Source organism: Podarcis tiliguerta, assembly GCF_965153285.1.
Source record: "Podarcis tiliguerta genome assembly, chromosome: 4".
Lineage (NCBI taxonomy): Eukaryota > Metazoa > Chordata > Lepidosauria > Squamata > Lacertidae > Podarcis > Podarcis tiliguerta.
Window position 1 is genome coordinate 50162866 of NC_139537.1, and position 22632 is coordinate 50185497.

Genomic DNA, 22632 nt, shown 5'->3' on the forward strand with positions numbered 1-22632 from the left:
GCTTTAAAATATTAGCATATAATATATTTTCTTTTCTTAAAATTTGCAGTTCCCAAATTCATATTTGCAGCAGTTGATCCAATGGTTAATCTAAACCCTTCTTGGAAGCCAAAAGAAGGTGAATATGGTCATTTTTATGGATCGCTACCAGCATTTGTCTTTTAAGTAAGACCCTACAATGGTTTGATCATAAAACATGTAAAAAATAGAATAGACTACCAACCAAGTGAAATGAGACCTTAGCAGGCATTTCAAATCTAGGTGGCAGAAAACATCAGGTTCAGTTGCTAGCATTGCCAGATAAAATGGTATCAGGACAAACACATTTTTTCCTAGAGTTAGGCCTCTTGAATTAAATGATTCATTAACATCTTTAGGATAAAGTTACTTTTTAAAAAAGAACTCGTATTTGACTTGAGATCACAGAGAATCATGGGGATTTTAAAATTAAGAGCTCCTTTTGGGTAGGATATAAAAAAGTCATTTGGTTAACTTACACACACATTTTCTAACAATTTTTAAAGTACTTTGCTGGCCCTCAACTGTGATCTAATCTAACAAACCTCTCATTTGTTTTTATCAGGTATAAATTTTGACCCAAAAGAATCAAGATTTCCAAAGAAAGAAGGAATTATAGTTAGCAACAGTTTGGCTATGTTTGCTTACATTAAAGGTAGAAATTGTGTGTTTTGTTTCCTTGCATTCTTCTTACCAGTAATCCTGTTGAGTATAATTATACTGTTCCAGTACAGAAAATTAAATCCATGTATAGACCATGGCTGCAGTCTATAGAGTCTGCACATTTAGAAGGACATCAGGTGGACACTTTTTGATATGTAGGGATGAGGGAGAAAATCAGTTCCATTGGTATTTAAATGAGAACCTACCAAATGCACATTTCTTGAAACAAAGCACAGCCATTTTTCGAAATCCTGAACTGCCAACTGCTGAAGAGAACTGTGCTGGTCTCAGATTTTGTAAACTCAAAAGAGTTGTGCTTGTTCAAAAGCCTCCCTGCCTTTTATCCATACCTACAGGTCCCTTGCTGTGGTGCTGTAGTGCTAAAGGATTTTGACACCCCCACCCACCCAAGACTCCCAAACTTTTGACATTTTGTCTACACCCATTTTGATCAGCAGCCCTTAGAGGGTTGACCATGGGTAGCCCTTGCCCTGTATGTACCCAATGTTGCCCTTAGCCACCCCGTTTTAGTGAACTTTGGTTGACTGCTTTTCATTGCTGTTCGGATGTTTTTATCTTTCTGATTTCTGCTGCTCTGTTCTTTCTTTTAAAATGCTTGTTTGTTTATCACCATATTTCTATCCCACCTTTCTTCTAAGGAGTTGGAGGTGGCATACACACATCTCCCCTCCCCACGGTACCCTTACAATGACCTGGCGAGGTAGGTTAGACTAGGAGATGGGAACTAGCCTAAGATCCTTCAGGGAGCTTCAGTACTGAGTGGGCATTTGGATCCTGGTCTCTAAGGTCTCACATTGCCTTTAGTGTTTTATTGTATTTTAAACCAATGTATTTCTGCCCTCCTAACCTGACCCGGAAGCCTCCTTTAACTATTTTGAATGGCAGGAAATAAACCCGGAATGGGGGACCTGTGGCCTTCCAGACATTGCTCTAAACTCCCTTCCCCTTTGACCAACTATGGGAGTTGACATCCAGAGGGATACAGGCTCACTATCCCTCATATAAATGTTTTAAATAAAGAAATAGAATCTTCCTAGGCCCATAGACTCTGACAGCTGCTCATTTCAGATCGTTCTATGGAGATTTGCAATCACATCTTAAAGTAATTTGGATGCAGTTTATCTAGAGCTGCCTTATGTAACATTAATGCTGTTTTCTATGAACCTGCTTGGTTCTGTCTCTGTCTGCATTGACCAGAATGCCACACATTAATAGACCAATGTGCTATACAGATGACAGATACATTGTTGTGCTGCTTTCTTAGCATGCTATGGGTGTGGGTCAGAGGGGGGGCAATAACATGTGGTTATCCCTAATGGCGGGTTAAAAGTGCTTGCTTTGAAGAGGTAAAATGCGCTTTTAGGATTAAGTGCTTTGGGATGATCATTAGAACTGTACAGGTAGGATTTAGAACAGAGATACTCAGATATTGTTGCATGGTCTTTGAAGCCAAATAGTACAAATGCCAAAAGTAAAGAACTAACAATAGCTGGCGAACCTTTCCAGAAATAGGCAGCTCTGAGGCAAACAGCTTTTCAGCAGCAAAGCTTCCCCTCTGCTTTCCCCCTAGAGCAGCCAGCTTCCTAGTGAGTCACACATTTGGCTGAAGTATGGTACCGCCTACACCAGGAGAGACGCACTTGAAGATCTAGCCTTAGGCTTTAAGGATTATGGTGCCCAGACTTAGACGGCTCAGCTGTCTCCCTGTGCCATGGTGCTTTGTGGTCAAGCAGGCAGGATCAGCTAGCCAGAGACAAGTTAGCAGCGCCTGGTGAACCTTGTAGGCTTGGACTGGCACAATAGGACAGGGCCTTTTCAGAAATGAAGATCTTTCATCTCTACCCCCTTGTCTGGCCCTCCCTTTATAACCCTTTAGTCTGGGATTTTGTTTCTAATTTCAGATCACCCTGAAAGAGCTGCTCTCTTGTTTGTGTCTAGTGTTTGTGTTGGCCTCGTGCTCACACTCTGTGCTCTGGTGGTCCATGTGTCATGCTCTAATGACCTGGAAAAACTGCGGAGGGTCAGAAAGCGCTTGATACCAGAGGACAAAAAGGCTGATGAAAACAGTGAAGAGGAGGAGGAGGAGGAAGAAGACGACGATGACGAGGAGCAGGAAGAGGAGAGAGAGGAGTCTTCCAGTTCTGATTTTCCCGATGAACTAGCAGGGTTCTGCAGGACTTCCTATTCAGCTTATTGTTCAATGGACCCAGCTGAACTTGCTGAAAGGATAGAGCGGAGAGAACAGATCATCCAGGAAATCTGGATGAGCAGTGGGTTGGATGCATCTCCTACTCGAAGCCTCAGTCCATTTTATACCAATGAACAGCAATGCATTTGTTTTGGATGAAAAACGCTATTTTTGCAATAAAAAAGAAGAAAAGAAAGGAGGAAAGATGTACTTTCTGTGAAGGGACATTTGCAACTCCTAGAAATAATTATTTGCAAAGTTATATTATTAATAATTATAATAATTAAATGCTTTAAAATATGTGTATGTTGCATATGCTGACTTTATGCCTCTGATTAATTGTACATTATCATTCTATCTAAACCATTTCTGTTTGAAAATGAATGACCGTATTAAAAACCAGCAGAACACACATTTCCACTAAGGAAATTACATTTCTGAAAGGTACTGAAGATAAAAAGAGAGGCCACTGCAGAACTAAATGGGTCACTTTGCAGACTTCTTTTCAAAATAACCTTTAGAAAAATCCCGTATGGTATGGGCCAATCAAATCTAAAGTTAAATCAGAAATTATTCCTTTAGAGAAGAATGTCTCCCACATTTAGTCACAATCTGTAGGGAACTAGAAGAACAAAAGGAGGAAAAATGTCACTTCCTACTTGTGATACTTAGGAGTTGTCCGTTCTTTCGCTATGCAGAACTCACACATTAATGTAGTAGCATAAAGTATACTGGGGTGGAGTGGACTTTGGCTTTTCATTTCCTATTGTTTTAAAGGAAAATTGGAGCTTGGGAAAAATTAATAAAAGGGAACATTTCCCAATTACTAATTAGTGAGCTCATACTGAATCAGAAAACCTTCAGCCTGATTCATTTCCTAGTAAGTCAGGAAGCTAATAAACTTGCCAAGAAGTCCTTAAAAAAATAGAAGAATCAAAGAATTGGAAAGGACAGAAAAGCAGACTACTGCAAGGCCAGAAAATGCATTTATAACCCCCACCCACAATGGACTGATCCAGACTGCATGTCACCAGCAGAGCAGGCACACAGTGAGAAGGTGTTTACTGAGCAATAGCTGGGGGGGGGGGGGGGGAGGAATCATGCAAATTTATCCAACAAAGACACAGTTCAAACACTTACTAAGCAAGTGTTATAACTAGCCAAACCAAGAGGCAGAGAAAGACATATTAGATCTGCTCCTCCTTCTGTTCCTTTCTCCAACCAATAGGATCTGGGTTGCCCTGCCAACTTGTCCTTTGGTGCTGCTGTTTTGACCCCAGGTCAGTCATCTGTCACCTATTAGGGGACTGACCTGTTGTTTCACTGAAATCTTAGTGGATCAGCAGAGGCCAGGGTGCGCACCACATCACCACCACATGTGAAGTGCTGCTTCTGGGGGTGCCTAAACTGCTCTACCATGATATACATTTTAAGAGTCTACTCTTATGTCGGTAGCGTTAGTTTTTGTGGCCCAGGATATCATTAGATTTACTGGCAAAATCAGTTAGCTGGAATTTAGGTTTAATATTATGCGTACCAGTGGTGGGGCTGGGGAGGCCATAACCCTGGGCATGTTTTTTTGAGGGAGCGTGACCAGGCACCCCCACAAGAGGATCATGGAGGCAGCGAGAGGCTGCAACGTGCGAGGTGCCCAGCCCCTGACACCCTCAGGGGCGCGGCCCCAAGTGTAGTTTAGCTTAGACTCCACCACTGATGCTTGGAGCTATTCTGCTCCAAAATATCTAGTTCTGAAACTGAAACCTGGAATTCGTTCAATAAATCTGCCTCATGTAAAACTGAGTTTCATAACTTTCCCAGCATTGCCAAAGTTCATTAATTAGTAGCATGTAGACTTACAAGCTTATCCTGTGTAAGAATGGTTGCATTTTCACTGCCTGGCAAAATCCGGATTCCCTGGCATATATGTATCCTGATGAGTGGAGGCTGGTCTATGAGGGAAAATGGGGCACTACCCCACCAACCTCAATTCTGACACCAGTCAACTCCTACCTGCTTGTCTTCTTACTTACCTGTCCAAAGGATGGCACTGTCTTCTTCTTGCTTAGTCTCTGTGCCACCTCTTGTAGAAGACAGCAGGGAGGATGGGGACAAGTATAACTCATTGGCTGTATCTATTGGCTCTGGCTCCACCTACTGTTGGTCTCCCTACTTTCCACCCTATCAGCCCCAATGGGCACCAGACACCCTTATTATGCACGTGGTTTGTAGTGTGTACACGTTACATTTTCTGGGATAAAGATCAATGGTTTTGAGTATACTTTTAAAAATGCAGTTTGTAAAGAAGTCCCTAGAAGCATTCTAAATTAAACAGTAAATAAAGGGAGAGGAGCTGGGGCAGAGGGGGGAAAAGGAATAACTTTTATGAAATGTCCTGAAAAATTGTCAACTTGCAGAAAATGAGAAGCCTATTGGAAAGTCCTGCTTTGAATTTTTGTTTTGTTTTGTTACTGTTTTAGCTCTGAGGAAGAAATCTGTGGTAGTTGGATATCAGCAGGATGCAAATACTGAAACAACAAGAATGATAAAGTTGCCAGTATCTTAAAAACAAAAAACAAATCTAAAGTCAAAGGATACAGTTGCACAAGGGGGCACACAGTGTCACTCTAAAGGTAAGGACTTCCAAAGATAACAAGAAAGAAGAGGCTTAGCAGTGCGTTTTGTATGCTCAAATACAGTGGCATTGCTTAAGAAACAAATACTATAAACATGGCTTGCAAGTTACATGTGTCCTAAAAACATCTACCGGTACCTATTAGGGTCATCTTACCTTCTTACTTTATGTTTAATGACACTACATTCTGTTACAACAAATAACTTTTAGTATTTGTGGTTCAATGTAAACTTTTAATGGAGATCAGTTCTTTTTAAAATTATATCATTTGCCCCTTTGAATAGCTAGGCCACCTAGGAATCAAATGTTTCCTATTGGGACTGCCCATTCTAAGGATGAAAAAGAAGTTGAAAATTAATCCTTTTTGAAACCCAAGCCTTTTATCCAAACTCATTCAGCTGTTGCATGTACAACATTTCTCTGAGGCCCAAAGCATGCAGCTGCACCTCGGAGGTTTTTCAGGACGCTATTGTGATCAGCCAGCCAAGGCACTGCTGTTTGAAAGGTGTGGTAAAGATGACAATGGGAAAGGTGTGGCATCACATTAAAGCAACCTTGAGGTTTCCTTTCACTCCTGCGAGGACCTGAAACAGTTGGAAAAATATAAAATGGGGGTGTCAAGGAGGGAGGTGGATTGGAAACGGAAATGCCTTCGAAGCCAGTCAACTGGCTTGACTCAAGCACTGTGAAGTGCCTAGGTCTGCCTTGTAACACAATCTATTCTACTGTAACATAGCTGAGCACCATAGACAAACTTGGATGCTTTCCTTCCAAGTAACACAATGAAAGCCGTTTGGTAACTGAAAGGACTTGCTCCAAAGCGCCATTGACATTGAAAGGATGGAATGACTTTGATGGTGGTGTTTGTTGTTTTTAAGATTAGATTCCTTCTATGACTCAAAGTTGTTTTTAATGTGTGTGGGGTTTTTTAAAAAAAAGTTCACTGAAGTTTTTACTGGTTCTGCTTCACAGAGAATCCTCTCTCAAACTGAAAGAATGTACAGCTCTTAAAGGAACACTGAATTAAGCTGCATAATGGAATCAATTAGAAATGGAGGGTAGGAATGGAGGAGAAATTCGATTCAGTTGGTATTTAAAGCTGAATCTATTGAATTCACACTTTCTAGAACAATATGCAAACCAAAATACAGCTATTCTTTGAAATTCACTCTTACCCAAATTTTGTAATGCAGTTCTTCAAACAAGCAATGTCTACAAAAATGAATATATTAGGGGAAAGTGTGCATACAAATGAAGGTATCGGTGAAAGTAGCATAGAAAGGTGCCTTATATTTGAAAAGTTTGCTTGCAAAAATGTGTACATTAGTCAAAACTGCATATGAAATGTGTCTAGAGAAATTTGCACAAAATGCTGATGAATCCTCAAAAGCTTTTTCTTTAAATGCAAATTGCTGCAAAATGTGAAGAACTGAAGTTAGTATTGGAAAACTAAGAAACTGAGATCTTTCCATACCTAATGATGGATATGTTGATTGCCCACACAGTAACTTAGTTCTATAGCAGATGGTAGTGGGGATGAGGCAGGACTGCGGATTAGCTCTTTGAAGGAGTCATTAGTGGTACTGTACATCCACTGAAATTAATGGCACTAATTTAATTTCAGTGGGTCTACCTAGAGTAAAACTTAGTTGAATGCCATCTATTACTCCTATCTGCAGATGGATGATATCCCACTTTCCTGGCCCCACAAGAACCTCCACTTTCTTCTCATATAGGGTACACTGTATTAGTATCAGCACGGGCAGACATAGAATAATTCATCCAAATTTCAATCTCACAAAATATCCTATGTACCTATAGCATTGAAGGGAGAGTGGAATGCATTACTAATACCCAAAGTCCCCTCCTCCATAACATTCAGATGACCACAGGCAAGTAGTTAAAATCAGTAAATGCCCACATGGATTTCTCAGTAAAATACTACTGTACTGAAAAGTTATAAATGGGGAACTTTTTAAAGGAGTTAATTAAACTTCAATTTATTATTTATGTTTCCTTGTAAGTTCTCTCCCTCCCACATTATAATCTTGGGATAAGAAATTAAAAGTGTGCTTTTTTTCCTTGTGAGGGAAGTGCCAAGTTTCCTCATTTCTCTGTAAACTTCCTCATTCCAAGTGCCCAAAATTTATTGCAGTACAGCATGTACTTGTTGGTGTACAATGAAAGGCAAGTCATGTCCTTGAAGCTGACAAGCAGCATTTGTATTGTAAAGTATGTACTAATTCTGTCATGCATGTTTGTTTTTGCTTCATCTCAGCTATGCTTTTTAATAGTATGCTTTTGTCCATGGTATTGTATGGCAGAAAGAGACAGTACATCAAGAATTAATCTCTAGGTCACTTTGCATTTGATCTTCAAGGGTTTCCAATTCCCTTCTAAATTAGGCGACTTAAATGAAGAAAGTAGGGTGCATGCACAGACCAGGAGTGGCTTTTTGAGTGACAGAATTGGGAGCTGTGCTTAGACACTGTAAACAAAGTTAGAATCCCTGCTCTATAATAACATCAGCTGGCTGGAACTGATGGGAGTTGTAGTCCAAAACGTCTGGAAGGCACCAGATTGGAAAAGGCTGTTCTAGACCTTCCAGCTAGTAACAGCAACTTCCTGTAGCCACCTTACCTCTTGAACACCCTCCCTGGCATCCGATCTCCTCCTCAGTCAACCTCCATCCTCTCCTTAAGTGTTGTGCCATTTCTTCAGTCTTCCCTAATTCAAGTTGCCTGCTACTCCTCCAGGTTTTATTTTCTTAGCCCAATCCTTCCTCTAACTTCCTTGTCTCCACCTGTTTGTCCCTTAAATTCCCTACATGCCCAGACCTCTTTTCACTCCTCAACCTGCCTGTGTGAGGTTTAATCCTAGCCAACCTGACTTTTCCTTGCTTTCCAGAGAGCACTGTAAACTGCTTAATACCCTCAGCGACTGAACATTCTGTATCACTAGGTGACCAGAGCACGCCAGGCATTCCTATCTTCCACTGCCTCCCACAGTTTGACCAAACGGCGGGAGGCAGTGGAAGACAGGAATGCCTGGCGTGCTCTGGTCCATGGGATCACGAAGAGTCAGACACGACTAAATGACTAAACAACAACAGGTGACCTATGCCAGGATCTGGAGGCTTCACCAACACAAGAATAAATGCAATACGGATGGAGCAGAGGACAGAAATTCATGGACACAGACATTGCTTCATGGCACTTTTCCTTCTTCTAAAAGTGATCGATAAGCGCTATTTCAAAAACACTGTTACTAGTTTTGCCTTTGGGTCTTTATTAAACAAATCACACACGTTCAACATGTCTGTTATGGTTGTGCACTAGCCTGGACATGGATGTAATGAGCCTTACCTTGGGCAGCAGTTCTGGCTCAGACTTAGATGTATGTGGAGGGTCCAGCTAGATTAGAAAGACCAACAGCAAAAATCACAGAAGAGCATTCTCACCAAAGATATCAATCTTCACACCCCACTTTCCACTTATTTTTTAAAAAGGAAATAAATTCATTTATTACTCTGATATCAGATCCCCTTGAGAAATTTTATTCAGATTACAGAGAGACTTCCTGGTGTTGCCTTTAAGATACGATGTTATTTAAAAAGAACAAATTATCTTTGAGTTCATGGAACTCATCGTTCTTTTAAAAATATCAGTTGACTTTCTATTTCAGCCCAAGTCTACAATATTGTTGACTGCAAGGTTTTCTGGCAGGATAGCTATTTACATCCTAGCAATTATTTATTATGCAGTATTTATTTCCTGCCTTTCCTGCCAGGAGCTCAAGGTGGCATATAGAGTATCATTCCCATTTTATCTTCACAACAATCCTGCAAAGCAATTAACCTGAGATATTTAAAAAGAACTGATCAAATTGTCCTTACTGTGGCTGCTCAGGTGACCAGGTTCCATGAACTGATACATATTTTTAAAAATATTCTACACCGCCCTTCAAGGCAACAGGGCTAGATAGATCATGTCTGATAAATCCACGCTTCTTTCAACCATAATTTAAATAATACCTAATGATTATGTATGGCAGGAGTGTAAAAATGACCTAATTCTCCACATGGTTGGAGCTATAATGGGAGAGATAGTTGTTTGGCCATTCCTCTCTGGAACAGTGTGAGTGGTAATGCTGGAGGCTGCATAGGGAGGGCGAAATTGGCACTGTCGGGAGTGAAGTCTGGATCCAACAAATGGTCTACACATGAAAAAAAAGCGTTGCCTTCTAAAAGTAGTTTACATCATTTTCAACAGCATAATTGCAATGGACAAACAGAAACAAGACAGCTGTAGAATGACGACAACCAGTTTAATAATATGACAGCCATGCTGGTGAACTAGTTAAAAATATAAACATCCAATTTGTAAGTCTATTGTAGTGGATTCACAAAATAAACCTTAGTTTTTTATTTCTGAAAGGCAAGTGTGCCAAAGAGGCTGAATATATTTTGCAATCAATCATAACAATTGATCACTTCTACAAAACTAGAAGCTAATATTTCACAATAATTATAATGCACATTTTATCATCCATGTTATTTGTAAACCTCAGCGGATTAATTTATCTTGTAAAAAGGAAAAAAAAACTGCATACATAGCTTCATTTGGGTCTCCACTTAATGTCCTTTACACCATGAAAATGTCTTTTCAAGGCATGACTGTCAGCCCATTCCGAGTCTAAAAATGAATCATCATCATTTTCTTCCAATTTCTGTTGGGGAAATGGCAAAGAAAATGTGTTTAAAACTGCAAAAATGTTTACCTGTATTGTTTTCAACAGCATAAATACCACAACAAACCCTAGATACCTTGAGTTCCTCTTGCCTTCTGTGATAAAAAAGGATCATCTGTTTGTGTTCTTCACCACTTATGACAGGCTCACGGGCTGGAGCTCCTTGTCCTTTCTGTAAAAATAAAGCAAGTTTGTACTCACTGGCACTTTTAACTATTCTGTGACATAATAAACCAAGGTTTAAGTCACTGCCTGCCAATTACCTGTGAACCTGTTGTGAAAAGATCCCTGTCCCCCATGACAGCCAGGGCCTAAATGGCATTTCACAGGAGATCAAGTAGCACATCTCTAATACCCCCTGTCATGTATGCCTCAAGGGGTGCTGTATAATATAATAAAAATTAATTCTTACACTGCACCCAGGTTAGAAAAATAGCTATTCTTGGCTCAGTGAGAATGGTGCCATGGTTTGTTCCAAGACACCAAAAGAGAAATGAAACGCACTGAAATGTATCAAGAGTTTCACTTACTTTCTGTATCTTCACAATAATTTTGGTTTTCTCATTTTTGCCCACATAGTCAGAAAGCTGCTTTGTTCTCTTCAGTTCTTTTGCTGCCCACCACAGTTGTGCCTCTGGTTCCTCAATAACCTCAAGTGCAGCCTATGACAAATTAAGTCATGAAATGCTTAGCAGTTTCAACAAATATACCAGCCTGTTCTCCAGATGTTTTGGACTACAACTTCCATCAGCCCCAGTCGGCACAGAATTACAGTCCAAAACATCTGGAGGACACCAGGAAGGTTGAAATACACAGATTGCAGAATAAACTTCTTCAGAGCAGTGGGGACAACTTGTCTAACAGACAGATACCCATTTCATCACTAAAAACTAAATAAATATAATGACTAAGACAAACTTTGCAGTGTAGGAAACTGTCCCTCCACCCTTTAAAAATAATCCATAGGTATAAAATCCATTGCTGGTGATGGAAAGTAAACACTCTCAAAGAGTGCACATATTCAATTATTGGTGAAGTACTACTATGCAGAGGGTATAGCCTCACTTACTATTTTGTAAGTGAATCATGAACTAAAACAGGCAGCCTTAAGTACAACATCTTCACTGATTCTGTGAGACGACAAGTACTGGGATCGAAGGGTACACAGATTTCATCAGTTCTAATTAATTCATTGTATTCTTGCTTAGTTTTTATTTATGTGTGATGTGGTATCAGTTTCATCAATACAGACTTCAGCATTTATGTTCCAATTTCAAATCCATTTTTAAGATGGATCTTAAATAAACAAATAAACTGTGTTATCCTAGAAAAAAAGCTAAATGGTAATTAAAGGGAATTTCATGATTTCTAACAAATGTTTATTAACTCACCGAATTTTCACAAACCTGAAATCATTATAATATACTACCTCCCTGCTGCCTTTCAAAAAATATGTCTGCAGAAATGGTTACTTGCCCTGCAGTATACAGGGAAGGCAAAGGACACTTTGGTCCCAGTCTCTAACCAGAAAAACAACTGCAGCAAGAGGAAAAGCCATTTTTAATTCAAAACATATTCAGTTGTAAAAGTCACTTAGTTACCTTTGGGATGGAGCAGGATCTAAATCAAATAATTATACGGATAACACACAAATGACTACATGTTCTGCAAAAGCCCCAACTTTTTAATTCCAGGAAGGGCAACATTTTTAAAACTAGAAACCAAGTAAATCATTACATGAGTTCCTGACAGATCTTCTTTATCTTCAAACTCCATTCTAATTGGGTCATATGGAGGGAGTCCCATTGGGTAAACAATCATTACAGCTCCTCGGAGCTGGTCCAGTGCATCTTTCACCATATCCTTATTAACACACACATTGGCTTGCACTTGTTTCTGAAATACAGACAGAAGACATTAATTTAACAAACCAACAAAGCACAGAGGAAAGAATGTTTTCCTTGCAGTTCACAATGTGACTCAGCATGACATTTGAGGAAAGCCAAGTAACAAAGAACGCCACACTTAGTTTTTCTGCCTGATGCATAAAGGATCAAATGTTTGTTTTACTGTACGCTATATTGGCTAAGATAAAAATGAAATCTCTTGTCAAAGATTCTATTTAAAAGATCTGTGGCAGATATGTGTAAGACCCAGACTCACAGTCAATGCAAAATTGGATGCAGAATCACCTCTTTTATGCAGTATTTACCATTTTTTCCAAAGTGATAAAAGTTTCTGGAGCAAGCCAGCAGCACGGTTTACACAGAGGACAATAAAAGGCTCACGGACCACTATGGGAGGAAATCGAGCATTTGCTCTGCTTTTCCACTAAAATCAATAGAATGTATAGATTTACATTATATATTTTAATGGACTTTTAATTCACAACTCCACCCTCAAAATGAAATGTGAAGCTAGGAGAAGAGAGACTCCTTGTGGACAATACCTTTATTTCTACTCCATGAGATATTTTTGATTGGGAAGAATGGGGGGGGGGGGGTTAAACATCTACAAACTGTTTTTTCTATACAACTATTCAAAAGAAACTTAAAATATACAACAGTCAATACGGTCAAAAGCTATTGATATTTCTAATCCACACCACCAAGCCATGGGGTGATATTGTTCATTGGCTTGCAATGTGACTCTGCCACAGCAACACTGGAGTGGCAACGATTACCCATGTTGCTGACTTTGTTCAGAGATCCTTATGACCTTTGAACAGGTAAGTTAACACGAGCTGTTTGATAAAATTACGGTAAGTCCAAATTTTAAAATGTTAATTAATTGCCTCAAATGCCATACAAAAAAATAGAAGTATCTTACCTTAGATATTAGTGCCTTGGCTTCTTCTACTGTTGCTTTTAAAACCTGTTGCATTTTTTCATTTGGAGCTTAAAATAAGAAATCTGCATTTAATATGATATGGTATTATATGCAGGCTGACTATATAAAAAGCAATATTTTTACATAAAATGCTGCCACTGTAAATATCTCTCTTAAGTCAGGCATCATTAAACCTCATATTCTTATTCATTCCAAGCAGACCCATTGATATTAATGATTGGCATTTTTTAATTTTAAAAAATATAATATATACATTTAGTAACTATAAAGACTGCCTTGTATGTTAAATTTTGCACCTATTTCTTGGTACAAAATAATCTGAATGATGTCATTTCTGAATGGTGCAGACAGAGAATTGGTTCTAAAGAAGTGAAAATGATCTTCCACTCATACAGCAGTGCTTTCCTAATTTCAGCCACTCTGCAGCCTCTGGAAGACCCTTTGAAATGGGGTGAGATGGTGGAAAAGGGGTGTGAACAAATGGAAGTGACTTTTAGCTGCAAAGAGAACTTCTGAATCCAAATAATGAAATGTGCAGCTTTTGTTAGAGGAATTCAGGCTCATCTGATGCTAAAAGATTGAACAGCTCCTTCCCTTTCCTAGCAGTACTGCTTCATTTTAGGCAGCCAATTTAAGTTTTCTTGCTGGCTGCATGTACTTGCACTTTATAACAGGTCACAGTTTTTAACGTGTGATATTTTACTGTATTTTTGGTTTCTATGGAAGCCGCCCAGAGTGGCTGGGGAGGTCCAGCCAGATGGGCGGGGTATAAATAATAAATTATTATTATTATTATTACTTATCCAGAACATAATAGCTACATTGTCCCGCTGTCCATTATAGCATGTATTTTGCTACTGACGTTGAACTCAGCTTGCCAGAATATAGCGCTAAGCATAAAAAACAGGCACACTTTTTGGATTCAATAGAAAGGTCCTGAGTATGGTTTTTATATACCCTTGCAAATATGTAAGTCTGATAATGAAAATAACATAACTAGCATTATTTACATAACCTACAGTCATTTTTCAACATGAAAAAGTATGCAGTATCAAAATACCAAATAAATTTCTTATAGAATCCTCTCTTGGCTAATTATATACAAAAAAGTAATGTATGCTTAAGGTACATTCATTTACCATGACCATTTCTTCGTCCAATTTCATCTTTTTTAAAAATGCTTCCACCACTTGGAATACATTTTTCTGCCCATTCATCCTTCAGCTTCAGCTCTTCTATTTGCTCATCTGTCAGACCTTGCATGTTAGGAGGTAAGAAAATACCATGTTCTGCCAGTGTTTCTATTTCTATAAAAAAAAAAAACCCAGAGAATGGGATAAGATGATAAAATTATGTCAATTGCCCTTTATTTATTTAAATTATTTAAGAAAATCATATACCTCTTGATTTTAATAAAAACTTCAAAGCAGTTTACAAAAAACCAACATTACAATTATCAATAAAAACAGTTAAAAACAGGTACAGTCATACCTTGGAAGTCAAACAGCTTAGTTCCTGAACATTTTGGCTCCTAAAAGTCGCAAACACAGAAGTGACTGTTCCAGTTTGCAAACTATGTCCGATGTGGCTTCCGATTGGCTGCAGGAGCTTCCTGCAGCCAATCGGAAGCCGCACTTTGGTTTTTGAACATTTTGGAAGTCAAACGGACTTCCGGAACTGATTCCGTTCGACATCCAAGGTACAACTGTATTTTAAAAACATTCAAAACTAAAACCAACAATAAACTAAAAAGAGATAAAAGCACACATAATTTCTTCATGTCTGGCTAGGCATGCTTAAAGAGAAATGTTTTAAGCAGGCAACTTTGGCTCTCTTATTTGGCAGAGATTGCTAAATATCTGAAAAACAAAAATTGGGCTGTTGTAGAATTAGAATATTAGCTCAAATTATATCCTACAGACACGATTTAAGAAGTTTCTTGCTCCTTCATCTATGAATCCTATGTGGGTAATTCAAAGAAGCATTAAAAGGCTTTTATTTTATTTTATTAAAGATAGCAATTCCTAACAGAAAGAAACACCAAACTGTCAGCAAATTTACGCAGCTCGTCAGTGCCATCAAAAACACTAACCCTTGCATGGCATAAGTAATCCATAGGGATTAGGAAGGAAGCATTGCCATAGAAAATGCTCATTTTCCACAAGAAAGTTGGGGTGGGTAGGAAGGCAAATGGATACATTTCACACCTGCACAAACACGATGAACTTTGAGCCTTCCATTGTAGATCTTGGTCACTTCCTGTGTTAAATCTTCAATGGAAATGCTGCCTGTTGTCTCCAGCAGAAATTGGCTCTCATCACCATTCTTCACATGGAGCAAAACCATTTCTGCAAGAGCAGAGAAAGACAGACAAATACTAAAGAAAATGTGTCACCATTTACCAGACAAGAACAGGAAAAAGGTGTCAAGAACCTTGCAAATAAACATTTTGAGAAACTGACTACGAGAGCCAAACACTACAGACAGGAAATTTGTCCGATACCAAGTTTACAGTTGCACAGTTTCAAAGCAAAATAAAAGGAAATAAAGTCCCCTAGCCTCCAAAACAGGACCAGAATGTCAAAGGTTCATTGCAAGGCTTGAGAAGAAATAAGAGTAAGCAAGCATAGCAGTAATTAATAGGTAAGAACTTCAGAGTTTGGGTAAAATAATTTTGTTTTTCCTTTCTTTCCTTCTTAAGAATGTGCCCAAGCACAAGGTTTCAGATCTGTTTCAAAGATAAACAGAACCTCTACTATGGGGCACATAGTCCACTGAATTCTTGGTTGCAGGGATGCTCAGAATCCTATCCCTCCCTGGAATTCCACACTAAAAGGTCCTAAAATGCCAAACCCTACCCTAGTCACTTAGGAGGATGAGGACGTGGAAACTGTTGTATAATTATTTATTGTATTTAAAAATCCTACAGCTGAGTGTGGTATAGAGACCATTCCATAAAATGGCACCGACTCCGCCGTATTTTGTAGATTAAGGGTTGTTATTGTTTATAAATCAAAGTTATTGTTTCATTGCATGAAGCTGTGATATTCTGAGATCACTTTCTATACAAGATTCCTTTTATAATAAGGGTATATGTAGCTCTTAATTTAAGCCAAGACTCATTCTCCAAAGCTATGAACTCTGCCTTAGAGCCTAGTTTCACTAGAAGTTCCATACCATGAAACATGGAAAGTGAACAGTGCCTCTGAGCATATAGTTTCCTTGTTTCACTTCTTAATTTGCACCTACATTTATGCCAACCCAGGTGGGAAGGCTTCTTCCCCAAAGGTGCATATTGTTTTTGTCTTCCTAAAAAATATTGTTTTTGTCTTCCTAAAAAAACCTTAGCAACTTTTGGGGTGTCCTGGTTTTTACATTTTGGCAACCCTATTTTAAGGAACTATAATTTCTCTAGACTCAGCAGCCAAACATTACTTTCCCCGATTTTCCTTATAGAATCTGTAAACCTTACCCATCTTCCCTAACTCCCAAAAAACTCTTGCCGGAAAAAAAAAGTATTTTAAAAGTGTAAATTGGGCTCTTACTTGAAAGTGACTCATTTGCTCATTCCAGTTTACAAAATGTAACCTCCTCTGGCGTTTCTCAGATGCTGCAAAGGATGTAAAATGGCATGTGAGGTTGCTACAGAAAAGTTCCAGCCTCTGGTCTTTTACAACCAAGGTCTAGCCTTGTGCTTTTTACTCAGCGGGTACCTGTGAGTTGGAGGAACACAACTGGTGACAAATTACGTGCATTAATATATATGGGGAAAGCAGAAGAGTGGGTCTTCCAGTATATTCTGTGGCCACATTGGTGCGAGGCTGGGTTAAGGGATTGCAACTGAGCTGCTGTGAGGTCGCCACCTTTCCTTTCCTGACAAGATGTAGCTTCTACCTTCCTTTTCTTTTTTGGAAATCAGCTCACGAGTCAACAGTCCCCATCACCGCATCTCCATCCTGGAGGAGGCAAAGCTTCCTGATTTAGGAGCCCTTTATAAAAGGCCCAATAATTCTCAAAGGTCTTACAGGGCTCTTGAGCCTTTTAAACAGTTTCTTAAGAAAAGAGAAGCAGGAAAACCAAGAGTGCACAAGGGAGGTGGGAAACCGGGAAATCTAGGAACCGGGAACCAACTTCAAGCTTTGGAAATAAGCGGCCGGGTTGAAAAAAGCTCTTCCTGAAACAACTGCCGGTAGAAAGATGGAAGGGGGGGGGGGCTCGTCCACTCAGCGGCTCCGCCCCTTCAACGGTTCCTTTCGTTTCTATGGAAACCAACCGACGCACGCAAAGCAGCGCGCGCGACCGGCTCCTTCGGCTTTCCGTCTTCCGCAGCGGCCCCCCAAGCTCCCAAACCCCGCTCACCTGAGTCGCCGGTAGGAAAAGCCCCTCAAGCCAACTTCCCGCTGTTCGTTCGCCGCCGCCGCCGCTAGAGCTCAACTCGGTGCTCTATACTAGCAACTTCGGCGACCCAGGAAGTGTTCCTCACCCGACCAATCGCGCAACGCGAAGGCTCGCGGCTTCTCTGTCACTCAGCACTAGCCCCGCCCGCCCCCAGGGAGGGGGCGTCGAGAACGGGGCCGTTTTTAAAGGGCCCGCGTCTTCCTTAAGGCGCGCTTTGCTAGCGGGAGGAGGACGTCGAGGTTTGGCTGGAGCGCTGAGCAGCACTTGGCTCGGGGGAAGCGTGGCCGCGGAGCGAGGACGATGATCGCACCTGTGCGGGCCTCCTGCCGCAGGAGGTCCTTTTCTAGAAATATATTGTCCAGTAGCAGCTTGGAGACCAACTAAGTTTGTTCTTGGTAAGCTTTCGCGTGCATGCGCACTTCTTCAGATCTGAATAAGTGTGCATGCACACAAAAGCTTCTACCAAGAGCAAGCTTAGTTGGTCTCCAAGGTCCTACTGGACAATTTTTTTATATATTTCGACTGCGTCAGACCAACATGGCTACCTACCTGAATCTTTTCTAGAAAGGCAAAGATATTCAGATGCTCATTTGCCAAAATGGGGAGAAGCAGGTAGGTGTGTGAAAATGAACGACAGCACGGCTGGGTTGGGGGGGGGGGGCGGAGAGAAAAGGATCCATGCGCATTTCATGTGCACAGGGTGGTGGTGATCAACACCAACAACTGGGTCACACTGGCCTGCGAGTGCTCCAATTGGAGAACAGCCTTTACCAAAGGTGTTGTGGGCTTTGGAAACACTCAAACTCTGGAAACAAGGGAGAAACGTGCTAAGATGCTTGGCAAACCCTCACCGTGATCAACTCCCGCCCGGAAACCAATGTACCCACTGTGGAAGGATATGTGGATCCAGAATTGGCCTCCACGTAAACACTGTTAAAACTGTGTTTATGAAGACAATCTTACTCGGCTACGAGTGATCGCCAAGGAAGAAAAAGAAGATCGATGATCAACCAACTCTGGAAAGGGTTGTGCGTTCCGGCTTAAGGGACAAGGTGTGCTGCCTGGGGGAGCTATTCACTTTTCTCTCAGGAAGCCTAGGAGGCATGTTTGTGTTGACGTCCACCCCTTCCTGGCCAGAGGTAGCCTAGCCAATATTATCTACACTCTGGTGTCTTTTGAGGTTGGCAGTGCACTTTGTTGCATGGGGCTTCCCTTGAAGACAGTTCAGGAAATGCAGCTGCTCCAGAACACTGCAGTTCAGTTGCTTTACTTGCCAACAGGAATCACGGAAGAGATCTTACCCTTGCCTGTATTGAAACAACCACAGTGGGTCCCAGTGAGTTTCTAAGCTCCATTCACAGGGCTGGTCTTAATCCATATACAGCTTAAGACTGACCCAGGTAGCTGTTGGGCTGCTAGCTGCCATACCTAGGCCTCTGTCCACCAGTCCAAAGATGTGTGAATTGAATAAGAATACCTCATGACAAGAAAAGGTTGCCCTCTCTCCCCAGCACCTCTGTTATTTGCTCTGCAACTGAGCATGGTGCAGTCACCCTAGATGTGAGCATCTGATTTTTTTTAAAAAACCAACCAACTAAGCTTTTCTTTGCAGGAGAAATCTATGTCCCTTCCTAAAGGCAAGTTGGCTGCACATTTGAGAATGTCAGGCCACAAGAGAAAACCAAATCTTGACACAGTCAATTAATGGATATTATATTCTGAAAGATCGATATATTTATTTAATTAATGCAACACCACATTTCACAGGATATGTATGGAATATTGTAGACCACTGAGTTAATACTGTCATTTTGCATTGGATATAGTCAAATATTGTGTACCACAAGCAATAATTTGTTACACATTAACAAAGCAACTTGCCACAGGGAACACACTCCATGAAAGATATAGCTTTTTTTTTTTTTTACATAGTTTGTAAATTTGACGCCACTAGTAAATTACTTTTAGCAATATATTATGATTAACTATTTATCCTATGCTTTTAGATACTTTGTTGCAATTTTGGTGGTACTTTGCTGCCAGATTCTGTAATCTATTGAAGGTGTATGGGGCTTGTATTTTAAATATGTTATAGAAAAACTGTAATAATTGAAAATAAAAATCTAAACAAGGTCTACATACCACTGAACTGTAATTTGCACTAACTTTCCAGAACACAGTTGTTTTGCTAACATAAGATTATTCCAAAGCACTATCACACAGATGTTAATAATCAGAGTTTTAACGAGTTAAATCACATACTGAAGCACAAAGGTTATAGTACCACTGATGTTTTAAGATGTACAAGTACTTTTAAATGAACTTCACTGTAAAAGCACAATACAGAAGTCACTGTATTTACTTATCTATCCAACTGTAGATAATGGTTATGCACTGCTAGCTGGGATGATTTATAGAAATATGCTGGGATAGTAGTAAATAATTTAGAAATGGAATTTTATTTTTGCTGCTCCATGGAAAGCTGTGCTTCACTTAGATGCTACCAAAAGGCAGAGACTTTGCTAACAGTCAACAGAAGAACAGACAGGTTTGGCGAGGCCCTTCTCAAAAATGATTTTTCACAAGCTTTTAAAAAAGCAATCAATATAAATAGCTGTGACAATATGTATAAGAGAATCTATAGCTTGCCTAATGACGTATCATTGAAACCATTAGCGTTTCCTTCATGACACCAAAATACTACAAATGACATTTGTTGCAAAAACCATGGGGGACAGGACCATTTGCAAGTTTACAAAGCATTGTGCAAACAGGAACAGATTTAGCCTCCATAAATATCACATGCGGCATTGACAGCTTCTGTCTGTGGGGAGAACAGTGATGCATCTAAAAAGCTTTACAGAACAGTACAAAAACTATCTGTTGAAGCCCAATTTAAGACACAAGCACTTCTATACATAATAAGGGAGGATGCAAACAAAACTGAAATGCATGGACCACATAGCAGATTACTTCAGATTTTTGTATCAAAACTGACTACATTGTATTGAGTCATGAAATTCTGCTCTTCAAGTTAAAAAGCAAATATTCATATTTTTCTGAAATGAAAGTTCCTTAATAGTAGTATCCAAAGCAAAAGTTGAATAACTGGATTATAAGTGACCACAATATTTCCCATGTGTGCAAAACAATAGTACATATGCAGTTGCAGGTAAAATATATTACTATATGCTGTGTACTTTTAAAAAAATCTTTCGACTCTTTGTGGAATTCACCATTACAAATCTTCATAAACCTCTGGTATATAACATTTCCCCAACATTACCCTTAAACAGTCATTAATTAAACTTTGGCAGTTCTTTGGTAAATACTTATAAATATACCAGTTTTCGGCTACTGGAAGTGACTCTAAGTTCTACCAGTCAGGAGGGTATTTAAAATAGTATTTAAAATATTTTGTAATAAATAAATTTATGTGCACTAAAAGGATAAACGGTGCTCATGTTTTGTATTTAAATTAATTGGTGGGAACTTCTAATTTTGAACTTGAGTCCTGTGGGTTAAAATGGGATTTAAATATGCATAAACTTCCCTGCATTGTGCCCTATTAGTAGTGGCATAATAAAATCACATGTGGAATTAGCTTTGTGAAATACCATATATACACACACACCTTTAAATTTTGTACATAGTGACATATTTAAAGTTCAGTGCATCTGACAAAACTATTGCACACAGAATTACATCAATGCCCAATTCTAGGAGATAATACTCTTAGCAAACAAGTTTAAAGAATTTATCTTTCAGTAAAATCTTGTGTTGATAAAACCTTAGGTACCTGGGAAGGGCCTGCAGTTGATTTAGTGCTATTGGACCTGGGGGGTACAGGAGGTGCAGGTGGGGGTCTTGCTGGCAAAGGACAGAAAGAATCAGAGCTTCTGTTCCAGTCATTGTAAATGGCAGAACCTGAGCCAAATATATTTTGTTCAGTGCCCAGTGAACTTGGAAAAGACGTTGCTTTCATGGAACTTGCTCTTTTTAACTCAGTGTGATTGTCCGGTGACTTTAACTTCATCACACAACCCTCTTCATCAAATGTTACCCATCCTCTTGGTTTTACATTGTTCGCTATAGAAGATGTGTTTTGCAAACTGAAATTGTCTTCAAATGCATTAACATAAAACGAGGCCTTGCTTTTATGAAGAGGTGGGAAAGGATAAGCAGCAGGTCCTTCTGTTGAACAATGTGAAGTAGCTCCAGATTCTTGGGTTTCTGTTCTAAATGGATTTCCAGCAGTAATAGTTTCTTCGGTGAATGGATTTGTGCTGTTTAGTCTGGGAGCAAATGGATTTGGAGAATTGCACATACGTTCTTCATGTTTACTATATGTTGGAATAAGTGGCATTGCTGGCATGCAATTTATGTTACTTAAAGTATTAAAATTGTCTGTTGCAGAAGGCAACTTTGTCAGCTTCTTTTGGTTTAAAGGTACAACCGGTGACATTCGGACTGATGACTGAATCTTGGATGCAGAAAGCAGCTGAAAGGACAGATCTTCAAAAGGATCATTGTTTAGCTGTGTTTCAAGCTGAATGGCATGAACTCCATTTGCTCTAATCTGAAAAGTAAATAAAGTGCTCACACATGTCACTTGGCTGTGAAACAGCATTTCTTCATTGTCCATGGCATAAACAGTGGATCTTGCATTTCCTAATTTACTTTATGCTTGCTTTCTTATTTTAAAGGTCCTGTTTGATTTATTTTATAATCAAAAATTTTTTAAACCCCCACTACCCTTTCATTGGCAAAACAGACACATGTAGACCTACAAAGCATTTTATTTATCTCCCTATTAACTGATACAATTGTAATGTTTCAGATTTCTGAACACAAAAGAACAGTACATCTATACTGGGAAAACCATTATGCTTTATTACTTGAAGAACTAAAATAGTATATAAATAATTAAATGTAGTCACTTTCACATGCAAAAATGGATGATGTTATTATGAAGTTTTATCACAATGAAAATGTTAGTAACATTCTATGTTTTAAATTGGCTCCCCAATTTCTATGCACTAGTTTCTTTAAATACTATAAATTGTATTATTTTTTTTTACTGGGCCAAAATAGAAAATTTTGGGAGAAATTC

At 39.4% G+C, this 22632-nt stretch overlaps 3 protein-coding genes and 1 long non-coding RNA gene across 26 annotated transcripts in view; 2 read left to right on the plus strand and 2 right to left on the minus strand.

The window, feature by feature from the left end:
* Positions 1-3192, plus strand: part of EVA1C (eva-1 homolog C) — a 49855-nt gene extending 46663 nt beyond the window's left edge. For all 4 annotated transcript variants that reach the window (XM_083438629.1, XM_083438630.1, XM_083438628.1 and 1 more), the window contains exons 6-8: positions 50-118; positions 584-673; positions 2604-3192. In XM_083438629.1, the coding sequence (XP_083294755.1) occupies positions 50-118; positions 584-673; positions 2604-3049 (605 nt within the window). In that variant the 3' untranslated portion in view covers positions 3050-3192. The remainder of the gene's footprint in view (positions 1-49; positions 119-583; positions 674-2603) is intronic.
* A 2117-nt stretch (positions 3193-5309) lies between these two features.
* LOC310676618 (cilia- and flagella-associated protein 298) lies at positions 5310-17347 on the minus strand. 4 transcript variants are annotated; one of them, XR_014510645.1, is made up of 10 exons: positions 16667-16803; positions 15329-15469; positions 14261-14428; positions 13101-13168; positions 12009-12167; positions 10802-10933; positions 10348-10443; positions 10134-10250; positions 8888-8935; positions 5310-5415 (listed from the first exon to the last, which is right to left on the minus strand). XR_014510645.1 is itself a non-coding variant. In XM_083438636.1 (8 exons), the coding sequence occupies exons 2-8, from the start codon at positions 15465-15467 to the stop codon at positions 10140-10142; spliced, it is 873 nt and encodes a 290-aa protein (XP_083294762.1). In that variant the 5' UTR covers positions 15468-15469; positions 16667-17347; the 3' UTR covers positions 9830-10139. The 4 variants fall into 4 exon arrangements, 3 of the variants coding, with proteins under 3 accessions (XP_083294762.1, XP_083294763.1, XP_083294764.1); XM_083438636.1 differs by lacking the exons at positions 5310-5415; positions 8888-8935 and having other exon boundaries at positions 9830-10250; positions 16667-17347; XM_083438637.1 differs by lacking the exons at positions 5310-5415; positions 8888-8935; positions 16667-16803 and adding an exon at positions 16835-17334 and having other exon boundaries at positions 9830-10250.
* The window catches only part of LOC310676630, a 34916-nt gene continuing 28993 nt past the window's right edge, over positions 16710-22632 (plus strand). For both annotated transcript variants that reach the window (XR_014510648.1, XR_014510649.1), the window contains exons 1-3: positions 16710-16840; positions 17486-17831; positions 18102-18131. This is a non-coding gene — a long non-coding RNA (uncharacterized lncRNA). The remainder of the gene's footprint in view (positions 16841-17485; positions 17832-18101; positions 18132-22632) is intronic.
* Positions 19236-22632, minus strand: part of SYNJ1 (synaptojanin 1) — a 46862-nt gene continuing 43465 nt past the window's right edge. For all 16 annotated transcript variants that reach the window (XM_083438578.1, XM_083438568.1, XM_083438567.1 and 13 more), the window contains one exon: positions 19236-22098. In XM_083438578.1, coding sequence (XP_083294704.1) covers positions 21277-22098 — 822 coding nt within the window. In that variant the 3' untranslated portion in view covers positions 19236-21276. The remainder of the gene's footprint in view (positions 22099-22632) is intronic.

Bases quoted from the DNA above. Each gene is read 5' to 3' on its own strand.
- LOC310676618 (XM_083438636.1), bottom strand. From the start codon at position 15,467: ATGGTTTTGCTCCATGTGAAGAATGGTGATGAGAGCCAATTTCTGCTG. The intron at 14,429-15,328 runs GTGTGAAATGTA...TTTTTTTTATAG, and splicing joins AGTTCATCGTGTTTGTGCAG to AAATAGAAACACTGGCAGAA. The intron at 13,169-14,260 runs GTAAATGAATGT...TCTTATTTTAAG, and splicing joins TGGACGAAGAAATGGTCATG to CTCCAAATGAAAAAATGCAA.